This window comes from Hemibagrus wyckioides, linkage group LG18 (assembly GCF_019097595.1).
Source record: "Hemibagrus wyckioides isolate EC202008001 linkage group LG18, SWU_Hwy_1.0, whole genome shotgun sequence".
NCBI lineage: Eukaryota > Metazoa > Chordata > Actinopteri > Siluriformes > Bagridae > Hemibagrus > Hemibagrus wyckioides.
Window position 1 is genome coordinate 2,725,001 of NC_080727.1, and position 21,215 is coordinate 2,746,215.

The 21,215-nt window shown below is 41.4% G+C and overlaps 1 protein-coding gene across 4 annotated transcripts in view; it reads right to left on the bottom strand.

Moving 5' to 3' along the window:
• The window catches only part of LOC131368943 (WD repeat-containing protein 7), a 161,679-nt gene that overhangs the window by 97,877 nt on the left and 42,587 nt on the right, over positions 1 to 21,215 (bottom strand). For 3 of the 4 annotated variants that reach the window (XM_058415201.1, XM_058415199.1, XM_058415202.1), the window contains 4 exons: positions 19,977 to 20,062; positions 15,336 to 15,428; positions 13,696 to 13,814; positions 10,877 to 11,000 (listed from right to left, as the gene is read on the bottom strand). In XM_058415201.1, coding sequence (XP_058271184.1) covers positions 10,877 to 11,000; positions 13,696 to 13,814; positions 15,336 to 15,428; positions 19,977 to 20,062 — 422 coding nt within the window. The remainder of the gene's footprint in view (positions 1 to 10,876; positions 11,001 to 13,695; positions 13,815 to 15,335; positions 15,429 to 19,976; positions 20,063 to 21,215) is intronic. The other variant, XM_058415200.1, reaches the window with a different exon arrangement.

Sequence of the window (21,215 nt, forward strand, 5' to 3'; positions counted from 1 at the left end):
AAGAGAAGAGAAGAGAAGAGAGCTGGATTTATCGGCTGTGGAATGAGAGAGACGGTGTGTTTTTGTTTTCCTCTCGTCAGTGTGTGTGATATAAAGCCTGTCCCAGGAGAGATGTAAAGGTCCAAACACGGCCTTTCAGTTGCGTTTCCCTTGGCACTGAAACGCTGAGCCAGGAGCCCGAGCTCACCAAAGCGGAGAATTCCCGAAGGAGCCGGAAAATGATCAAATCATTGGTTATATTGCTGTGAAGAATTGGCTACGCTGAAGGAAAATGAAAAGGAGCGTGTGTAGGAGGCTTCACACCTACATACTGTACCGAGAAACTTCCAGAACGTTGCTGTAGCACTGAATAAAGAATCATCAGAATGAAAGTCCGGGTTATTCCGACTCAAGCCGCTGGATTTGTTGCTCCGGATCCGAGGTTTTTCGCTCGCGACCTCGTGTCAACAACACCGATCCGAATGAACCCCCCCCAACACGTCTGAGCCGCAGATAAATCATTGACGGTTTTTTCATCATTGATGGTATTTAATCATTGACGGGATTTGGAGAGATCGGATTAGTGGACAGCGGACTGTCCGGTCTGTCTCATATCATAACGCATGGAATAATATAACTCTCAGAGTTTCTTCTGGAAACTTCTTCAAGCTACAGCAAATTTATATTAATTTAGGTGCACACTCTATAGTTTCCATAGTAACAACTTACACAGGGATGCTGGGTAATAGACAACAGATTAGAAAAAGTTTATTTTAGAAGAGAAGAGAAGACTAAAGGAGAGAAGAGAAGAGACTGAAGGAGAGAAGAGAAGAGGAGAGGAGAGAAGGAGAGAGGAGAGGAGAGGAGAGGAGAGGAGAGGAGAGAAGGGGAGAGGAGAGGAGAGGAGAGGAGAGAAGGGGAGAGGAGAGGAGAGAAGGGGAGAGGAGAGGAGAGGAGAGAAGGGGAGAGGAGAGGAGAGGAGAGGAGAGAAGGGGAGAGGAGAGGAGAGGAGAGGAGAGGAGAGGAGAGGAGAGGAGAGGAGAGGAGAGAAGGGGAGAGGAGAGGAGAGAAGGGGAGAGGAGAGGAGAGAAGGGGAGAGGAGAGGAGAGAAGGGGAGAGGAGAGGAGAGGAGAGGAGAGAAGGGGAGAGGAGAGGAGAGGAGAGGAGAGAAGGGGAGAGGAGAGAAGGGGAGAGGAGAGGAGAGAAGGGGAGAGGAGAGAAGGGGAGAGGAGAGAGAGGGGAGGGAGAGGAGAGGAGAGGAGGGAGAGGAGAGGAGAGGGAGAGGAGAGGAGGAGAGGAGAGGAGAGAAGGGGAGAGGAGAGGAGAGAAGGGGAGAGGAGAGAAGGGGAGAGGAGAGGAGAGGAGAGGAGAGAAGGGGAGAGGAGAGGAGAGGAGAGAAGGGGAGAGGAGAGAAGGGGAGAGAAGGGGAGAGGAGAGAAGGGGAGAGGAGAGGAGAGAAGGGGAGAGGAGAGGGGAGAGGAGTGGCGAGAGGAGAGGGGAGAGGAGAGGAGAGAGGGGAGAGGGAGAGGAGAGGAGAGGAGAGAGAGGGGAGAGGAGAGAAGAGGAGGGGAGAGGAGAGGAGAGAGAGGGGAGAGGAGAGGAGAGGAGAGAGAGAGGGAGAGGAGAGAAGAGGAGAGAAGGGGAGAGGAGAGGAGAGGAGGGAGAGGAGGAGAGGAGAGGAGAGAAGGGGAGAGGAGAGAAGGGGAGAGGAGAGAAGGGGAGAGGAGAGGAGAGGAGAGAAGGGGAGAGGAGAGGAGAGAAGGGGAGAGGAGAGGAGAGGAGAGAAGGGGAGAGGAGGGGAGGGGAGAGGAGAGGAGAGGAGAGGAGAGAAGGGGAGAGGAGAGGAGAGGAGAGGAGAGGAGAGAAGGGGAGGGGAGAGGAGAGAAGGGGAGAGGAGAGGAGAGAAGGGGAGAGGAGAGGAGAGAAGGTGAGAGGAGAGGAGAGGAGAGGAGAGAAGGGGAGAGGAGAGAAGGGGAGAGGAGAGAAGGGGAGAGGAGAGAAGGGGAGAGGAGAGGAGAGAAGGGGAGAGGAGAGGAGAGGAGAGAAGGGGAGAGGAGAGGAGAGGAGAGGAGAGAAGGGGAGAGGAGAGGAGAGGAGAGGAGAGAAGGGGAGAGGAGAGAAGGGGAGAGGAGAGAAGGGGAGAGGAGAGGAGAGGAGAGGAGAGAAGGGAGAGGGAGAGGAGAGAGAGAGAGGAGAGAAGGGGAGAGGAGAGGAGAGGAGAGAAGGGGAGAGGAGAGGAGGGGAGAGAAGGGGAGAGGAGAGGAGAGGAGAGGAGAGGAGAGAAGGGGAGAGGAGAGGAGAGGAGAGAAGGTGGTAACATTTTTTATGAGCATCGTTGTTGTCATTGTCATCGTTGTTGTCGTCCTGCGTCACCTGCTCAAAAAAAATAAAATAAATAATTTTAAAAATTAAAAAAATGTAAGTAAATAAATAATAAAAATAATTAATTTAAAAAAATTTAAAACAACAAATAAATTAATTTTAAAAAATAAAGAAAAAAAATTCCGATCGGTTTATAAACTGCCACATGTCTTACGGCCGGGAAACCATGAATCCGTGCCACACCTACAGAGAGACGAGGTTCCCGTCCGAATCCGTGAGGTGTGCGGGTTGGAATTGTCCACTGTTTTTAGATCTCTCTCTCTCTCTCTTTTTTTTTTTTTACTCTCCTCCCTTTTTTTTCCTTTTTGCTCTCCCTCCTTTTCTCCATCTGTATGATGGACACACCGGCTTGGCCCACATTAATTCTCTCTGCTCCATGCTTATCGATCCACGGCCCGCTCCCCAATTGCATTACACAGGCAGGCAGGGCTGTTTTCTCACATTCGCCAAAACACACACACACACACAATCAAAAACACACATGCTATATTTAAGGGGGGGTGGGGGGTGATGTTGGGGTGAGGTGGAGAGGCGACTTTGGATAAAAAATAAGGAGGAAGAAGAAAGAGCTCAGGCTGAAAGGGAAGAGACAGTTCTTTCCATTTCCTTCTGTCTTTGTGTGTGTGTGTGTGTGTGTGTGTGTGTGTGTGTGTGTGTGTGTGTGTGTTAATTGACAGCTTCCTTCATTACCCCCAGCCCATTTAGCAGCGTTTTCGTAGAGCACTCCCGCACCTCAGACAGCCGCCCGGAGAGACTCTATACGTGCGGCGGATGTGTCTGAGCACAATATTATCACATAAACACTAAATTACATAAATACCCACCGGTGCTCACACCCTCCAACCTCCTGAGGGAGTCCGGGAGTTCAGAAAAAAGCTCTTTTCCCAGCCGAAAGCGGCGTATTAGAGCGGGACGACGCTGGACCGAGACGACGCTAGAGTACCGCCAGACAGGAAATGTGAACCACTTCTACGCATCGCGCACCAAAACACTCTCTAGACCTAAAGTGCTCCATAATCGAGTTTCTCCAGGCAAACAAGTCGCGAGCGTTTAAACAAACTGAAGGAGGGGGAGAAAAAAATAATATAACGCTCAGAGGACGAGAAGGGAGATGATCGGGGACGTGATGGAGATGATACACGGAGGGAAGAAGATACTCGTCGATTGTAATGAACGGGGAAAAATGCACAGCTTACAGATTTGGAAGTAAGAAATGACATTATCTCAAAAAATGTCACAAAATATATATTTTCCACCTTTTCTTCTTACACTTGGCTTCCATCAGGTTTTATATTCATTTTTATTTTATTTTCCCTAAATTCTCTTGCCATGTTAATTAGTGCCACTGTTTATGAAAAAGAAATGTAAAATAATAAGAATAAAAAATAAAAACGATTAAATTCAACATGTCTCCTGGTTCGATTCTGGGCTTTTTTTTTTTTATCTGCTGAGGTTCATACATTATCTCTGTCAGTGTAGGTTCATCCAGCCTCCCCTAGGTTCTTTCAGGTTCATCCAGCCTCCCCTAGGTTCTTTCAGGTTCATCCAGCCTCCCCTAGGTTCTTTCAGGTTCATCCAGCCTCCCCTAGGTTCTTTCAGGTTCATCCAGCCTCCCCTAGGTTCTTTCAGGTTCATCCAGCCTCCCCTAGGTTCTTTCAGGTTCATCCAGCCTCCCCTAGGTTCTTTCAGGTTCATCCAGCCTCCCCTAGGTTCTTTCAGGTTCATCCAGCCTCCCCTAGGTTCTTTCAGGTTCATCCAGCCTCCCCTAGGTTCTTTCAGGTTCATCCAGCCTCCCCTAGGTTCTTTCAGGTTCATCCAGCCTCCCCTAGGTTCTTTCAGGTTCATCCAGCCTCCCCTAGGTTCTTTCAGGTTCATCCAGCCTCCCCTAGGTTCTTTCAGGTTCATCCAGCCTCCCCTAGGTTCTTTCAGGTTCATCCAGCCTCCCCTAGGTTCTTTCAGGTTCATCCAGCCTCCCCTAGGTTCTTTCAGGTTCATCCAGCCTCCCCTAGGTTCTTTCAGGTTCATCCAGGCTCCTACAGGTTCTTTCAGGTTCATCCAGCCTCCCCTAGGTTCTTTCAGGTTCATCCAGCCTCCCCTAGGTTCTTTCAGGTTCATCCAGGCTCCTCTAGGTTCTTTCAGGTTCATCCAGCCTCCCCTAGGTTCTTTCAGGTTCATCCAGGCTCCTACAGGTTCTTTCAGGTTCATCCAGCCTCCCCTAGGTTCTTTCAGGTTCATCCAGCCTCCCCTAGGTTCTTTCAGGTTCATCCAGCCTCCCCCATGTTCTTTCAGGTTCATCCAGCCTCCCCTAGGTTCTTTCAGGTTCATCCAGCCTCCCCTAGGTTCTTTCAGGTTCATCCAGCCTCCCCCATGTTCTTTCAGGTTCATCCAGCCTCCCCTAGGTTCTTTCAGGTTCATACAGCCTCCCCTAGGTTCTTTCAGGTTCATCCAGGCTCCTACAGGTTCTTTCAGGTTCATCCAGCCTCCCTTAGGTTCTTTCAGGTTCATCCAGCCTCCCCTAGGTTCTTTCAGGTTCATCCAGCCTCCCCTAGGTTCTTTCAGGTTCATCCAGCCTCCCCCATGTTCTTTCAGGTTCATCCAGCCTCCCCTAGGTTCTTTCAGGTTCATCCAGCCTCCCCCATGTTCTTTCAGGTTCATCCAGCCTCCCCTAGGTTCTTTCAGGTTCATCCAGCCTCCCCTAGGTTCTTTCAGGTTCATCCAGCCTCCCCTAGGTTCTTTCAGGTTCATCCAGCCTCCCCTAGGTTCTTTCAGGTTCATCCAGCCTCCCCCATGTTCTTTCAGGTTCATCCAGCCTCCCCTAGGTTCTTTCAGGTTCATCCAGCCTCCCCTAGGTTCTTTCAGGTTCATCCAGCCTCCCCTAGGTTCTTTCAGGTTCATCCAGCCTCCCCTAGGTTCTTTCAGGTTCATCCAGGCTCCCCTAGGTTCTTTCAGGTTCATCCAGGCTCCCCTAGGTTCTTTCAGGTTCATCCAGCCTCCCCTAGGTTCTTTCAGGTTCATCCAGGCTCCTACAAGTTCTTTCAGGTTCATCCAGCCTCCCCTAGGTTCTTTCAGGTTCATCCAGCCTCCCCTAGGTTCTTTCAGGTTCATCCAGGCTCCTCTAGGTTCTTTCAGGTTCATCCAGCCTCCCCTAGGTTCTTTCAGGTTCATCCAGCCTCCCCTAGGTTCTTTCAGGTTCATCCAGGCTCCTACAAGTTCTTTCAGGTTCATCCAGCCTCCCCTAGGTTCTTTCAGGTTCATCCAGCCTCCCCTAGGTTCTTTCAGGTTCATCCAGCCTCCCCTAGGTTCTTTCAGGTTCATCCAGGCTCCTCTAGGTTCTTTCAGGTTCATCCAGCCTCCCCTAGGTTCTTTCAGGTTCATCCAGGCTCCTACAGGTTCTTTCAGGTTCATCCAGCCTCCCCTAGGTTCTTTCAGGTTCATCCAGCCTCCCCTAGGTTCTTTCAGGTTCATCCAGGCTCCTACAGGTTCTTTCAGGTTCATCCAGCCTCCCCTAGGTTCTTTCAGGTTCATCCAGGCTCCTACAGGTTCTTTCAGGTTCATCCAGCCTCCCCTAGGTTCTTTCAGGTTCATCCAGCCTCCCCTAGGTTCTTTCAGGTTCATCCAGCCTCCCCTAGGTTCTTTCAGGTTCATCCAGCCTCCCCTAGGTTCTTTCAGGTTCATCCAGGCTCCTCTAGGTTCTTTCAGGTTCATCCAGCCTCCCCTAGGTTCTTTCAGGTTCATCCAGCCTCCCCTAGGTTCTTTCAGGTTCATCCAGGCTCCTACAGGTTCTTTCAGGTTCATCCAGCCTCCCCTAGGTTCTTTCAGGTTCATCCAGGCTCCTCTAGGTTCTTTCAGGTTCATCCAGCCTTCCCTATGTTCTTTCAGGTTCATCCAGGCTCCTACAGGTTCCTCCAAATTCATCCAGGTTCCCCTAGGCTCCTTCAGGCTCCTACAGGTTCATCCAGGCTCCTCCAAGCTCCCCTTGGTTCATCCAGTTTAATCCAGGATCCCCCCCAGGTTCATCCAGGCTCCTTCAGGTTTATCCAGGCTCCTCCGAGCTCCCACTGGTTTGTCCAGGTTCATTCAGGCTCCTCCAGGTTCATCTAAGTTCAACCAGTTTCATCCAGGCTCTTCCAGGTTCATCCAGTTTTATCCAGACTCCTCCAGGTTCATCCATGTTCTTCCAGGTTCTTCTGAGGTTCTCTGGGTTCATCCCATTTTTCAAAAAACACTTCAGATGGATTGACTAGGATGGGGTGTATAAGCATGTTAATGCTGCCACATCATTGGTGTTTCATCTGAGGTGAATTCTGTCCCAGTATTCCCGGGATGTCCTCCGGATCTGTTGAGATCCTGAGAAGGATAAAGTTCTTCATGAAAATGACTCGACTGGTTTGAGGCGTAGTTCTCCAGAGTTTTAAGGAATGAAGGATAGATGGATAGAAAAAGGAGAAGAGATTGAAGGATAACATGGGGGTTGATGTAGAAAGTAAGCGAGGAACGTATTCTTCTGAAAACCTTCTCTCTGTCCTCCTCCACTAGCGGCAGGGATTAAATTCCACAGGCGTCTCTATTCTACTGGACGCGTGTATAAAGCTCTCAAAAGGTTACACCTGACATTTTCTTGAGAAATACATTTGTAAAAAAGAAGAGGAAGACGATGGAGATTCACGCCCGATCGATGTCCGCTCTTAGCCGCTCTAACGCTAAGCCTCTGGAGTACGAGCGATTACTCCGTCCAGCCTTCCTCGTGTTGCTAACCAACCTTTCTGTTCTTCAGTTAGAGCAGGAAAAGGTCACTCATTCATGTCCTCAGCTGCCCACTGCCCAGTGTGTGTCTGCTCGCTCCGTGTGACCTTTTACTCAAATCCCGCGTATAAGTGGCCGTCACGGACGCGGGATTCGGATCAGAACCGGACCGGACTGTTGGGTCTGTCAGTCGACAGCGTGGTGTAATGGTCAGTCCGTGTTCTGCGTCTCTCTTCTGATTAAAACTCTGAAATTTCACTTCACATCGTTAACACAGTCTCTGAGTCTGAGCTGAAACACAACACTCAGCAAATGCTAACCTTCTCCACAGCTAACGACAAGCTAACTATCAGTACAGCCTCGATCCCTCGCTCCAAACACTTTACACACACAGAGGAGGAAATGGAGGGTCCGAAAGGGAAGGATGAAGGAAACACCGGAAAAAGAAAGGGGGAGGAAGAAAATGACAAAAATAAATTTAAGGAGAAGTGGAAAAGAAAATTTGTAACATAGAAGGGAAAGAGGAAAGGAATGTAAGGAATAGAAAGGAAAGAAAAGGAAAGGAATAGAAATGAATAGAAAGGAATAGAAAGGAAAGAAAAGGAATGTAAGGAATAGAAAGGAAAGAGGAAAGAAAATAAAGGGAAGGGAAGGGAAGGAAAGAAAGATGAAAGGAAAAGAAAGGAAAGTAGAGGAGAGGAGAGGAAAGGAAAGGAAAGGGGAAAGAAAAAGAAAGTAAAGTAAAGTAGATGAAAGGAAAGGAAATTAAAGAAAATTAAAGCAAAGGAAAGGAAAGGAAACAGAAAAGGCAAGGAAAAGAAGGAATAGAACAAAAAAAGTAATGGAATCCTTTTCCTGGAAATGCCATTATGCTCTATAAGGTGTGTAGGGGTGTGTGTGTGTGTAGGAACAGCTCAGATTCACTGACCCTTGCAGTCCTGTACCCTAGTGAGGTCACTGCTGCCACGGTAACACAACACTGACCAGCAATGGTTCCTATAGCAACTACTCCCTAGAGCCAACGCCTGTCTCTTGCCAAACGTCAGGTCAGGCTCCATCACACACACACACACACACACACACACACACACACAAAACACAAAATGTGACAAGACTAAAGTCATACACACAAACACACTGTGTCTCTGTGAGACACTGAGATGTCAGGGGTAACTAAACAGGACTAGTTCCTGAAACACACACACACATACACACACACACACACACACACACACACACACACAGAGAACTGACAGTGCATAATGGCATTTCCAGGAACAAAGTGTAAACACATAGGATATGCAGGTCTCTGAAGGAGAGGAAGCATGTTCTGCATTAATGAACACCCAGAGCGATCACACACACACACACACACACACACACACACGGCCTAAAGGTGCTACTGAAATCTCAGTGTGGTCAAAAATAAGACACAAAATCTAAAAGAATCCTCTCTGTCTCCATGCATTATTCATCACACACACACACACACACACACAAAGATAAAAGCTCCAAACTTCAGCCTTGTCTTCCACTTCTCTATTTCTGACCAACGTCCCAAAGGCAACAGCGGCTTGTCTGCCTCAGATACATTACAGAGAGCGGGAACACTGTGTGTGTGTGTGTGTGTGTGTGTGTGTGTGTGTGTATGAAGGCCAACTCTTCAGGCTTTCTGGGAAAGACTCAAACAAACACCCGCTTTCCCAACAGCGCTAGCTGAGAATGAGAAGTGAGGTAGAGGGCAGGTTTGGTGGGGGGAGGGGCCAGTGTTAGTCAGCTAGCTCGCTAATTCTACCACAAACTAGCAGCTACGCTAATCAGAAGATCGTCAGTGTTGGTGTCAAAGTGAACATTTTTTAAATTTCTCGCTGTTAGATTGATGTTTTTGTTACGGGGAGTGAACAAAACTCACACAGAGTTCGGAATTCTAGGCTAAAATACCAGAGGTTAGCTTAGCTAGGTCAGTTACGCTTAGATTAGCGTAATTAGAAAACACTAGCTAAGCTAAGGTCATGCTACATTACTGACTACAAGATACAGAATAAATAAATAAACATTCATTCATTTTCAGGGTAATTAAGTATGATTGTAAATCTGTGAAAAGGAAAGGGGAAAGAAAGGGGGAAAAAAAGAAAGGAAAGGGGGAGCAGAGGAATAGGGAAGAGGAAGGGAATAGAAGGGAAGGGAAGGGAAGGAAAAAGGGAAAGGAAATGGAAAATAGAATGAAAAGAAAAAGAAAGAAAAGGATTGGGGAAAATAAAAGAAATAAGGAAAAAGAAAGGAAAAAGGAAATTATAAAGAGAATAAAAAGGGAAAGGAAAGGGAGGAGGAAGGCAGAGGAAGGGAAGAACAGGGTAGGAAAAAGGAATGGAAATAGAAAATAGAAGGAAATAGAAAAGAAAAAGAAAAAATGATAAGGAAAGGAAATAGAAAATGGAATAAATAAATAAATAAATAAAAAGGAAATGGAAAATGAATAGAAAAAGAAAAAGAAAAAAAGAAAAGGAAATGGAAAATGAAAAGAAAAAGAAAAAAAGGAAAGGAAAGAGAATGGGAAAAAGAGAAAAAGGGAAAAAAGTAAAGGAAATGGACAGAAAAAGAAAAAAATATATATAAAGAAAATGAAAAGGGAAAGGAAAAGGAAAAGAGAAGAGTAACTGAAGGGGAAAAAAAAGAAAAAAATGACAAAAAATATAACAAGGAAATGAATAAAGAAAAGAAAAGTATGAGGAAAAGGAAGAGGAAGAAAAATTAAATGAAAAGGAAGGGAAATGAAAAAGAAAAGCAAATATTTCCGGAGCAACCTGGGAGTCTCGGACGGAAGGCTGTCCGTCAACCTGCTCATAAAAATATTAGGCCACACCCACCAGACAGTACGAGCTTGTTAGCCTCGGCAGACATTTTCTCACGTTCTTTCCATCTTCACTGGATGTATAAAATCAGGCAATTATTTCAGGCTGTAGTTTTAAGACATGATGCAGCTCTGACCTCAAACCATGGGTCAGTTTTACGACAAAATGACATCATACCACCATAACCCCCCCCCCACACACACACACCCTGTGCGCTAGATAACAGCTAACGCTAATGTCATCTGAATTTGCTTACTCTTAGCTGATTCTGGTGAGATGACAGAAAGAGACAACTGTGTGTGTGTGTGTGTGTGAGCATGCTGGTGTGCTGTTCTCTTTCTTAATGTGTTTAGACTGTGAGTAATAGTGCCAGAGCAGCCGTCTCACCACGCCGTCATACGCATAATTGGTTAATGCTTCAAAAGACACATCAGCGCACACACACACACAAAGTGTTTGGAAGTGCGTTGTTGATCAGACGTGCACATTACCTTCCATACACGCTCTAGTCCACTGATGCATGGTCAAGAGATATCATGGTGCGTGTGTGTGTGTGTGTGTGTACAGATGTCTAGATATCAGAATGTCTTGATAAAAACTTCTGTTTGGGGGGAGAATGAATGTCTCCTCCCGTGCCCTCACTCTGTAGCTGTTCTAACATCGTCACCACGTTGTGATGAAATTACAGTAATTACGAGATGATTCCAGTCTGAGTGGGTCGACTCCTCAGACGTGGTAATTCGGTGTTTCTATGGCAACACACACAACGGGAATGTAAGAAACCTCTTCGGTATGTTCGAAGATTGTTCAAACTCTAAAGCTCAACTAGACCCATTCTGCTCAGACGTTTACTTTAATAGGCTACATGTTCATAATTTCAAATTATGTCTCACACACACACACACACGTCTGGTACTTACGTGAGCTGACAGCATCCACATACTGAGGCAGGTACGGAGCCCACATGTCGATGGTGTCCTTCCTGCCGGATTGACCGATCCTGCGCAGCTCTGCTAACAGGAGAGCCTGGGCCGCTTCCCTTACCTGCATATCACACACACACACACACACACACAGACACACACAATCATTTCACATGAAACCTGCTTCCTCAAAAACTAAAGAGAAGAAATCATAAAAAAGTCAAATAGCTATTTAAAGAAACAAACTGCGAGGTCATACAAGTGAAGATAGTGTATAATAACGGAAATGTAAAGCTAGTGTAAATAATATAATTGTAAAGCTAGTGTAAATATTGTAAATGTAAATCTAGTGTAAATAATGTAAATTAAGGCTAGTGTAAATCTAGCAAATGTAAATCTAGTGTAAATATTGTAAATGTAAGGCTAGCGTAAATATTGTAAATGTAAATCTAGTGTACATATTGTAATTGTAAATCTAGTGTAAATATTGTAAATGTAAAGCTAGTGTAAATATTGTAATTGTAAATCTAGTGTAAATATTGTAATGGTAAATCTAGTGTAAATATTGTAAATGTAAAGCTAGTGTAAATATTGTAAATGTAAAGCTAGTGTAAATATTGTAAATGTAAAGCTAGTGTAAATAATGTAAATGTAAATCTAGTGTAAATATTGTAAATGTAAAGCTAGTGTAAATATTGTAAATGTAAATCTAGTGTAAATATTGTAATTGTAAATCTAGTGTAAATAATATAAATGTAAGGCTAGTGTAAATATTGTAAATGTAAATCTAGTAAATGTAAAGCTAGTGTAAATATTGTAAATGTAAAGCTAGTGTAAATCTAGTAAATGTAAAGCTAGTGTAAATATTGTAAATGTAAAGCTAGTGTAAATATTGTAAATGTAAAGCTAGTGTAAATAATATAATTGTAAATCTAGTGTAAATAATATAATTGTAAATCTAGTGTAAATAATATAATTGTAAATCTAGTGTAAATAATGTAAATGTAAAGCTAGTGTAAATAATGTAATTGTAAAGCTAGTGTAAATAATGTAAATGTAAGGCTAGTGTAAATATTGTAAATGTAAAGCTAGTGTAAATAATGTAATTGTAAAGCTAGTGTAAATATTGTAAATGTAAATCTAGTGTAAATATTGTAAATGTTAGGCTAGTGTAAATATTGTAAATGTAAATCTAGTAAATGTAAATCTAGTGTAAATATTGTAATTGTAAAGCTAGTGTAAATATTGTAATTGTAAATCTAGTGTAAATATTGTAAATGCAAAGCTAGTGTAAATATTGTAATTGTAAGGCTAGTGTAAATATTGTAAATGTAAATCTAGTGTAAATATTGTAAATGTAAATCTAGTGTAAATATTGTAAATGTAAATCTAGTGTAAATAATGTAAATGTAAAGCTAGTGTAAATAATGTAATTGTAAAGCTAGTGTAAATATTGTAAATGTAAATCTAGTGTAAATATTGTAAATGTAAAGCTAGTGTAAATATTGTAAATGTAAATCTAGTAAATGTAAATCTAGTGTAAATATTATAATTGTAAATCTAGTGTAAATAATGTAAATGTAAAGCTAGTGTAAATATTGTAATTGTAAGGCTAGTGTAAATATTGTAAATGTAAATCTAGTGTAAATATTGTAAATGTAAATCTAGTGTAAATATTGGGCATGTTAAGCTAGTGTAAATATTGTAAATGTAAATCTAGTGTAAATATTGGGCATGTTAAGCTAGTGTAAAAAAAACTAAGGTAGTGTAAATGATGTAATGTAACTGTTTAAATACTGTAAATGTACTGCTAGTGTAAATAATGTAAATGTACTGCTAGTGTAAATAATGTAAATGTAAATCTAGTGTAAATATTGTAAATGTAAATCTAGTGTAAATATTGTAAATGTAAATCTAGTGTAAATAATGTAAATGTAAAGCTAGTGTAAATAATGTAATTGTAAAGCTAGTGTAAATATTGTAAATGTAAATCTAGTGTAAATTGTAAATGTAAGGCTAGTGTAAATATTGTAAATGTAAATCTAGTAAATGTAAATCTAGTGTAAATATTATAATTGTAAATCTAGTGTAAATAATGTAAATGTAAAGCTAGTGTAAATATTGTAAATGTAAATCTAGTGTAAATATTGTAAATGTAAATCTAGTGTAAATATTGGGCATGTTAAGCTAGTGTAAATATTGTAAATGTAAATCTAGTGTAAATATTGGGCATGTTAAGCTAGTGTAAAAAAAAACTAAGGTAGTGTAAATGATGTAATGTAACTGTTTAAATACTGTAAATGTACTGCTAGTGTAAATAATGTAAATGTACTGCTAGTGTAAATAATGTAAACGTACACTTGGTGTAAATAATGTAAATGTAAAGCTAGTGTGAATAAAGTAAATGTAAAGCTAGTGTAAATAATGCAAACGTAAAGCTGGTGTAAACACTATAAATGTAAATTTAATATAAATAATGTAAATCTAGTGTTATTAGCAAAAAGATAAGATCTAAAGCTAGTTAATAAAGTTAATTCATGTGAACGTAAAACTTATGTAATGTATAATGTAAATGCAATAAATATAAATGCAATGCAGAGTTCTATAGTTGAAAATGTAAGAACGTTCCAACAGAAAATAAATGTACAGCTAGCGTAAATAACGTCAAGGAAACGTAAATAATAAGTTTTAACATAATTAAAAAAATGCATTTTTATTAATACATTTGTAATAGATGTAAAAGTTTCATTTGTATGTGTGTATAAGTGTGTGTGTGTGTGTGTGTGTGTGTAGGGTAGACTAACTGACTAACACACCTCCAAGCAGCGATCCTGCCACCTGCGAGCGAGCATCTCCAGTAGGGGAGGTCTAAACTTATCGAGCCCCAGCAGATCGGGCAGCATCACACAATGCATCGCAGCCAGCTGACTCCATCCTGCACACACACACACACACACACACACACACACACACACACACACACACAGTCAAAGAGCACACAACACCTCCGTACAGTAACACACATACACACACATTTCTACTAATATTATTATATCTAAAATTCGGGAAAAAGTCTTTTTTTTTTCTTTAATACAATGAGACTCATGAAAAAAGAAAGAGAGATACTGCTTCAGAGAGAGAGAGAGAGAGAGAGAGAGAGAGAGAGAGAGAGCGCATTAATGAACATAAGGGATGCGGGCGAGGAAACGCACTCGACTCGAACACGGTTCTAAACAGAGGATGTGGCGTCTCATATATTAGAATATTAATATATGGAGTAGCTTTTGGAATGAGGTCAGCTCACATATCCAGAACGTCCAACAAATAATCCACAATTAGAACAGCAAAGAAATTCTCTTTCTGTGGAATTTCTTTGTGGAGGCTTCAGAGATACTTACCTTCACAGGAAGTGAAATCTTTCATTTTTATAGATTTCACCATGCAAAACCTGCCAATCCGTCCTATTTTCTCAACTCTAAAGTATAAAGAGGAGAATAAAACACACCCCGGGAAGTGAATCCATAAATATTTTTTGCTTTGTCACAGACAAATTCCCGGCAATTTTATTTCACACATGTTAAAGTGCACAATATCAATGTTCCTATTTGTGTGTTATAAAAAGAAATCAGACAACAGGAATAAATTCATTTAAAAGAAATAAATTATAGCATGTGTCATTTTGCAGGTTCTGCTGAAAGGCATAAATAAGAAAAAAATGCAACCTTATAGTCTGGAAAAATACAGAAATGACACATATTCTAGGAGTTAAGGATCGTTAAAGGATCGGTAAAAGGATCGTAGCTGGAAGTCGTCCAGAAAACAAATCCTGAGACATCAGTACAAGCTGTTAAAAATGTCAAAATGTGAAGGGTAAATATATATATATATATATATATATATATATATATATATATATATATATATATATATATATATATATTAAGTAAAATAAATAAGTAAAATAAATAAGTAAAAGGAAAAAATGTAAATAAAACAAACTAGAGTTTTTCTTTTGTTTTAAACATAGATGTAATAATAATAATAATAATAATAAGTGGATTTTTTTCTTCCTTCAAAAACAAAGTGAATAGTTTACTTGTGTGTGTGTGTGTTGCGCAGTTGCCCTACAGTAAAGACAGCTAGCATGCCGATATGACTGTGTATACACACGGCAAGTTTCTAAACAGAACACACACAAATACATACATTTGCACTACAACCACAATACACAAGGACAAATCCAGACAGGACAAACACAGACGACAAACATACACACACACACACACACACACACACACACACACGATCACTGAAGAGGAGAAAATTAAAAAAAAAACAGAAAGGCAGCGCAAGGCAGATGAGTTCACCGAGAGAGAGAGAGAGAGAGAGAGAAAGAGAGAAAGAAAGAAAGAAAGAAAGAAAGGAAAAAAAGATGGGTGCTTCTCTTTTGTGGTACCTTCATTTACGGAGGGAGAGGAATGAAAGGTGGAGGCGGCGTGAGGCGCCCCTGTGCCGGGTGCGAGAGCGGAGGTGGAAGCGGCGGCAGCAGCTTGCAAAGGAGAGAAACAAAGAAAGAAGTGAAAAGGAATAAAAGAAAAGGAGGGGATAACAGGGAGAAATAAAAAAAGAAAAGGAAAGAAAAAGAAAGACGCACGGCCTCCGGCGGCATTGCATGAACAAGAGAAAAAGCAGTTAGTCAAACGGATAAGACGCAGACACAAACTCTCACGTAGACTTACAGACGTCTGAACTCAGACAATTTAAAAAATAAAAAATGTTAAGAAAATTCAAGTGAACAGTGTCTTTTTTTTTTTCATCAAAATATCAAAAATTTCCAATTAAATATAAAAATATAGAAGTCTTTTAAACCTTAGGCTTAAAGTAATTTCACAATTTAAGACTTAAAAAAATATTATTTAAAAAAATTTAAGAAAATTAGACTAAACTGTACGCATTAATTAGAATCTAATTCACATTAAGGTGTGAATCCTATAAAGTAATTTAATAGAATTCTAAAAATTCTATAAAGTAATTTTAGATTATAGAAACATACCTCAGAACTACTGTAGTTCTATCAAACATATCAACATTCATGGACATCACAAAGAAGCACAAACATCTTGACAAACAGATCTCTGCAAAAGAAATCTTTACCAAAGACATTTTCCACAGAAACAAACTGAATCCGGTGCAAAACCTCCATGGCCAAAGCAACCACTTCAGCTTTAGATCTTTGCAGATGGTTTGATGGACTTTTATTTCCCACAGTATCATCATCAAGCTGAAATGTGACTGAACAAGAAAGGAACTATGCAACCCAGGAGACATATTCCTGGCAAAGAGGGCAAGACGGTGCTAAAGCCATTCATATTGAGAAGAACGATTCAGAACATTTGGAGAAACTTGGAGCAGCAGTATAATACACAAAAAGGTTCTTCTGGGGTCCTCTTTGGTACCACTATGGAATAACTATTGATTTTCAGCCATATATTTGGAGTTTGGAGAAGGTTCTGCTCCAATGACTGGTGAAGGTCCTGCCCCAGTGACTGGTGAAGGTCCTGCCCCAGTGAGTAGAAAAAGTCATGCTCTACTGGTTGGTGAAGGTCCTGCTCCAATGACTGGTGAAGGTCTTGCCCCAGTGACTAGAGAAATTCCTGCTCTACCGGTTGGTGAAGATTCTGTTCAAGTGACCGGTGAAGGTCCTGCCCCAGTAATTGGTAAAGGTTCTACCCTAGTGACTGGAGAAAATCCTGCTCTACTGGCCACTGAAGGTCCTCTGCAAGTGACTGGTGAAGGTCCTGCACCAGTGACTGGTGAAGGTCCTGCTACAGTGACTGCTGAAGGTCCTGCCCCAGTGATTGGAGAAAGTCCTACTCTACTGGTCGGTAAGGTTTCTACCTGAGTGACTGGAGAAAATCTTCTTCTAGTGGTTAGTGAATGTTCTGTCCAAGTGACTGGAGAAAGTCCTGCTCTACTGGCTAGTGAAAGTTCTGTGCAAGTGACTGGTTAAGGTCCTGCCTCAATGCCTGCTGAAGGTTCTACCCTAGTAATTGGTGAAGGTTCTACCCTAGTGACTGGTGAAGGTCCTACCCTAGTAATTGGTGAAGGTTCTACCCTAGTGACTGGTGGAGGTTCTACTCTAGTGACTGGTGAAGGTTCTACCCTAGTGACTGGTGAAGGTTCTACTCTAGTGACTGGTGAAGGTTCTACCCTAGTAATTGGTGAAGGTTCTACCATAGTGACTGGTGGAGGTTCTACTCTAGTGACTGGTGAAAGTCCTACCCCAGTGACTGGTGGAGGTTCTACCTGAGTAAATAGTGAAAGTCCTACCCTAATGACTGGTGAAGGTCCTACCCTAGGGATTGGTAAAAATTCTACTGCAGTAATTGGTGAAGTTCCTGCCCCAGTGACTGCTGAAGGTTCTACTCTAGTGACTGGATAAAGTCTAGCTCCACTGGCTAGTAAAGATTCTGTGCAAGTGACCCGTGAAGGACTATGTCATCTGGCTGGTGAAAACTCTGGAGTAACGTCTATTCTAGGGACTAAAGAAGGATCTGTCCTAGTGCTGGATAAAACTCCTGTACCAGTGGCGAGGGAGGATTCTTTACTATTAACCAAGGAGGGTTCTATCCTAGTGACCGGAAAGGTTCTGTGCAAGTGTCTTCTGATCCTTTTGCTAGCCACTACGGACGTTTCCGTACAAGAGAGTGGGAAAAATATCCTTTCTGTCCTAGTAACTGATAAGGTTCTGTACTGGTGCAGGCTCTGCTGCAGGAGCCGGTGAAGGTTATGCGACATGAGAAGTTTCTGCGTTTATTACCGGATTCCAGAACTGCCTGAAAGTCATCGACAGCCGATTCAGTCACACCCTTCAACCATAAAGTATTCTTGTTTCTTAAATTCCCCACTTATAAGTCGTTTGGGATAAAATGTGGCACCAAATGAATAAGTACAATTCAACAAACCAGTTTCCTCTAATTGTGATGCTGTTAAAGGAAGAGTTTCATTGATTGGAGCAACTCTCTCAATCTGTTCATTCTCTCTCCTCTCACTCTCTCTTTCAAGCCCCTTCATTTACCGTAATAGCTATGTGACAGACAAGAAAATTTGCAAAAAAAGGCCGGCGTTTGTTTAAGTGAGTCTGCATGACGAGGACGGCGCATGCTGTTGCCTTTCCTTCTCCCGGCTCTGGGTTTAAAGAACAACTCTATTAAAAAACACTTAATAAGACAATCTAAGAGTGGTTTTCGCAAACCGATTCGGATCAATACACGAGGAACCGAGTACAGACAAGAGGAGGAGAGGAAAGGAGCAACATGCGTTGAATAACTTTCATTATGTCTTTAAGCCTAAAGAGCGCGGAAGGATCAATAAGCTCAACGCATCTTAGCAGCCCGAGCTCACTTTTCCCTCTTACGCCTTCTCGCCGATAAATCCGCCGAAAAAGGACATTTAGCCTCTCTTTTTTGTCTTTTAAACCAACTGTCGTGGCCCCGTCTTTCACTCGGCGTGAGAATCCACCGGACAGGCACGCGTCGGAAACCTGGCACGGAGAACCCCGGGCTCTTGTGCGTTAGAAAAGGCCAGAGGTGATTAGCATGTGAAAAGGGAAAGAAAAAGCCGAGAGCCCTTATGGCGAGAGAAAGCGAACAATAGCGAGTGCCACGTGGCAATTTTCAGCACACCCCGTCACACTTCCTCTCAAAGGGAGCAAACGGGAGCGTGGCATGAGTAAGTGAACACAAATGATCCCACACGCCACAGCTCTATTGTGCCGGGACAATGGATGCTCCTGCGGGGTAACAAATTAGGCCACGTGTGGGGATGAGTGAGTGAGAGTGTGTGTGTGTGTGTGTGTGTGTGTGTGTGTGTGTGCGCCTAACCGGTCCATGAGCCAGTCCATCAGTTGATTTTTAAACGAGTTTTAAAAACATTTAATAAACATATACGGCTAAATGCAAAAGTTTGTACGCCCCTAGAACAAAACAAGAAATTTAACTGATTTCAAAAAATAGTTTAGAATAAAAGGATTCCCTTCTTTTTACCTTTACTTACACTTTTTCTGTTAAAAGTCTATAAATCGAGTTTAACAGAGGAAAAATAAACTTTCATATTCTTCTTTTTTCTAACCTGCAAGATGTCACTTCTTTTAATTTTATTTATTTATTTACTTATTTATTAACTTGTTGCAGGACAACCTAATATTTAATTTCTTTAAATTCTGTTCTAATCTATGAAACAAAGATTGTCTTTCTTACTTTCTTTTTTTCTCCGGAACCGATGGGGATGCAAACTATCGCAGACTATCGTACAAATTTTTTTTTTTTTATTATATTATGATTATTATTTTTTTAAATAAACTAATTTATCTATTATTTTAAAACTAGTTCTGGATAAGTGTTTTAGAAAATTAATCTTGTTTTTCTTCAATCATATTACACTTTTTCAATTTTTGCACACTATATCGTGTTAAAGATTTTATTAATTCAATTTAATTAATTAATCTATCTATCTATCTATCTATCTATCTATCTATCTATCTATCTATCTATCTATCTATCTATCTATCTATCTATCTATCTATCTAAGTCTAAATGGATTTATTTCGCCTTCAGACAACACACAATAATCCATAATGACAAAAATAAGCTTTTAGAAATATTTTAACATTTAAAAAAAACAGATTCATTAAATAAATAAGAGTTTAAATAGAATTTCTTGTAGTTGAACACGTTTTAAAAAAAAGAACACAGACGAAATTTTCCTTTTTCCCCCTGTGGATCACTCCATCATGAGATGCACTAAATATTTTACTAGTACAACATGTGTGTGTTAGGTGCATGTTAGGGGTGTGCGTGTGTGTGTGTGTGTGTGTGTGTGCGTTTCCCCCAGAGGTTCCCCGTGCACCCCGGGCTGGTTGTGTGTCGAGCGGCTGTAGTGAAAGGAGATTTCTCATGTTGTTTTGCGCTTTTACATCATGACTTTTCCCTTGAGTGAGGGAACAAGAAAGGAGCAGAGATAGAGAGAGAGACAGATAGATAGAGACAGGGAAAAGGAAAGAGAGAGAGAGAGAGAGAGAGAGACTCTTTGTAGTTACCTTGTTTGATCTGGGACTGCATTGCCGGGTTGGAGACCTGGGGGGGCATCTTTTTGGGGCTCTCTGGGGCACCGGGTCTTGGAGGCCTGAAACACAAAGGCCAAATGAAATATTAACACACTGCTCACAGCTTAGAGTTCTTTTCGACAAAGTGTGTGTGTGTGAAAGAGTGTGTGTGTGTGTGTGTGTGTGTGTGTGCGCACTGACTTACCAAATCTCACTAACAAAATCAAACAAAATCTTGTCTTTAGAAAGAATCATTTACTAAAAAATAAGAACTAGGATTACTGATGAAATCTTTTCAAGGAGTAGTAAATATAAGTAGTAAAGGAGGAATAAAGAAAGAAAGAAAGAAAGAAAGAAAGAAAGAAAGAAAGAAAGAAAGAAAGAAAGAAAGAAAGAAAGAAAGTTACTTTTTTTTTAAAAATTATTTTAATGTATTTTATTTCATTTTCCACCATCATTATACATTTTTTTCTTCTTTTTTGACAAACTTTAGATTAATTATTTTTTTCGCGAAAATGTATTTATTTATTTATTTTATAAATTTTTTATTTTTTAATGACAAAATATTCAATATATTTTTATATGAATATTCCTTGGTAAAATATATCGAAACCTACCATTACACAGATCAGGGATTTCAAGTGTTTCACATTTATTTCCAGTCAAAGGCAAAAAAAAGGAGGTAAAAAAGTGGTGTGATGAATAATCACGTCGCCTTTACCCGTTTTGGAAAAATCATCAACTCCACCCCCTCGATCTTGTCTCTATTATGTTTATTAATATAGATCAGAGATTTGTGATTAGCCGAACGCTTTTACTACACGCGTCTCGTTAACGTTATCTCACCTGGTTCACGGTACAATCAGAAAACGTGTCACGTTTATACGTGCCTGTAAACGTCCCTGCTCTATAAAGCAAAGAAATCTTTAACGATTGAAGCGAAGCTGCGTTTCTGCTGCCACTCGCTCGATGCAGTCTTCTGCAATTATGTAGAGACTTCACGCTTTCATTACCGCACATAAAAGATTTTTATGAGTGATAGAAATGATTCATGCTGCAGTTAGCCGGTGTTTATGAGGTGGACCGGCAGAGCCGTGAGAAAGCGGCGGTCAGAGCGAGAATCGCTGCTTTTAAGAGCCTGCCATTAAAAACCTGTCTGGAAACCTAAACCAAATCGGCTGCAGTAGCTGCTTGCACTATGTTCCCAAACTGAAGGATAAACCAACTGTGTTT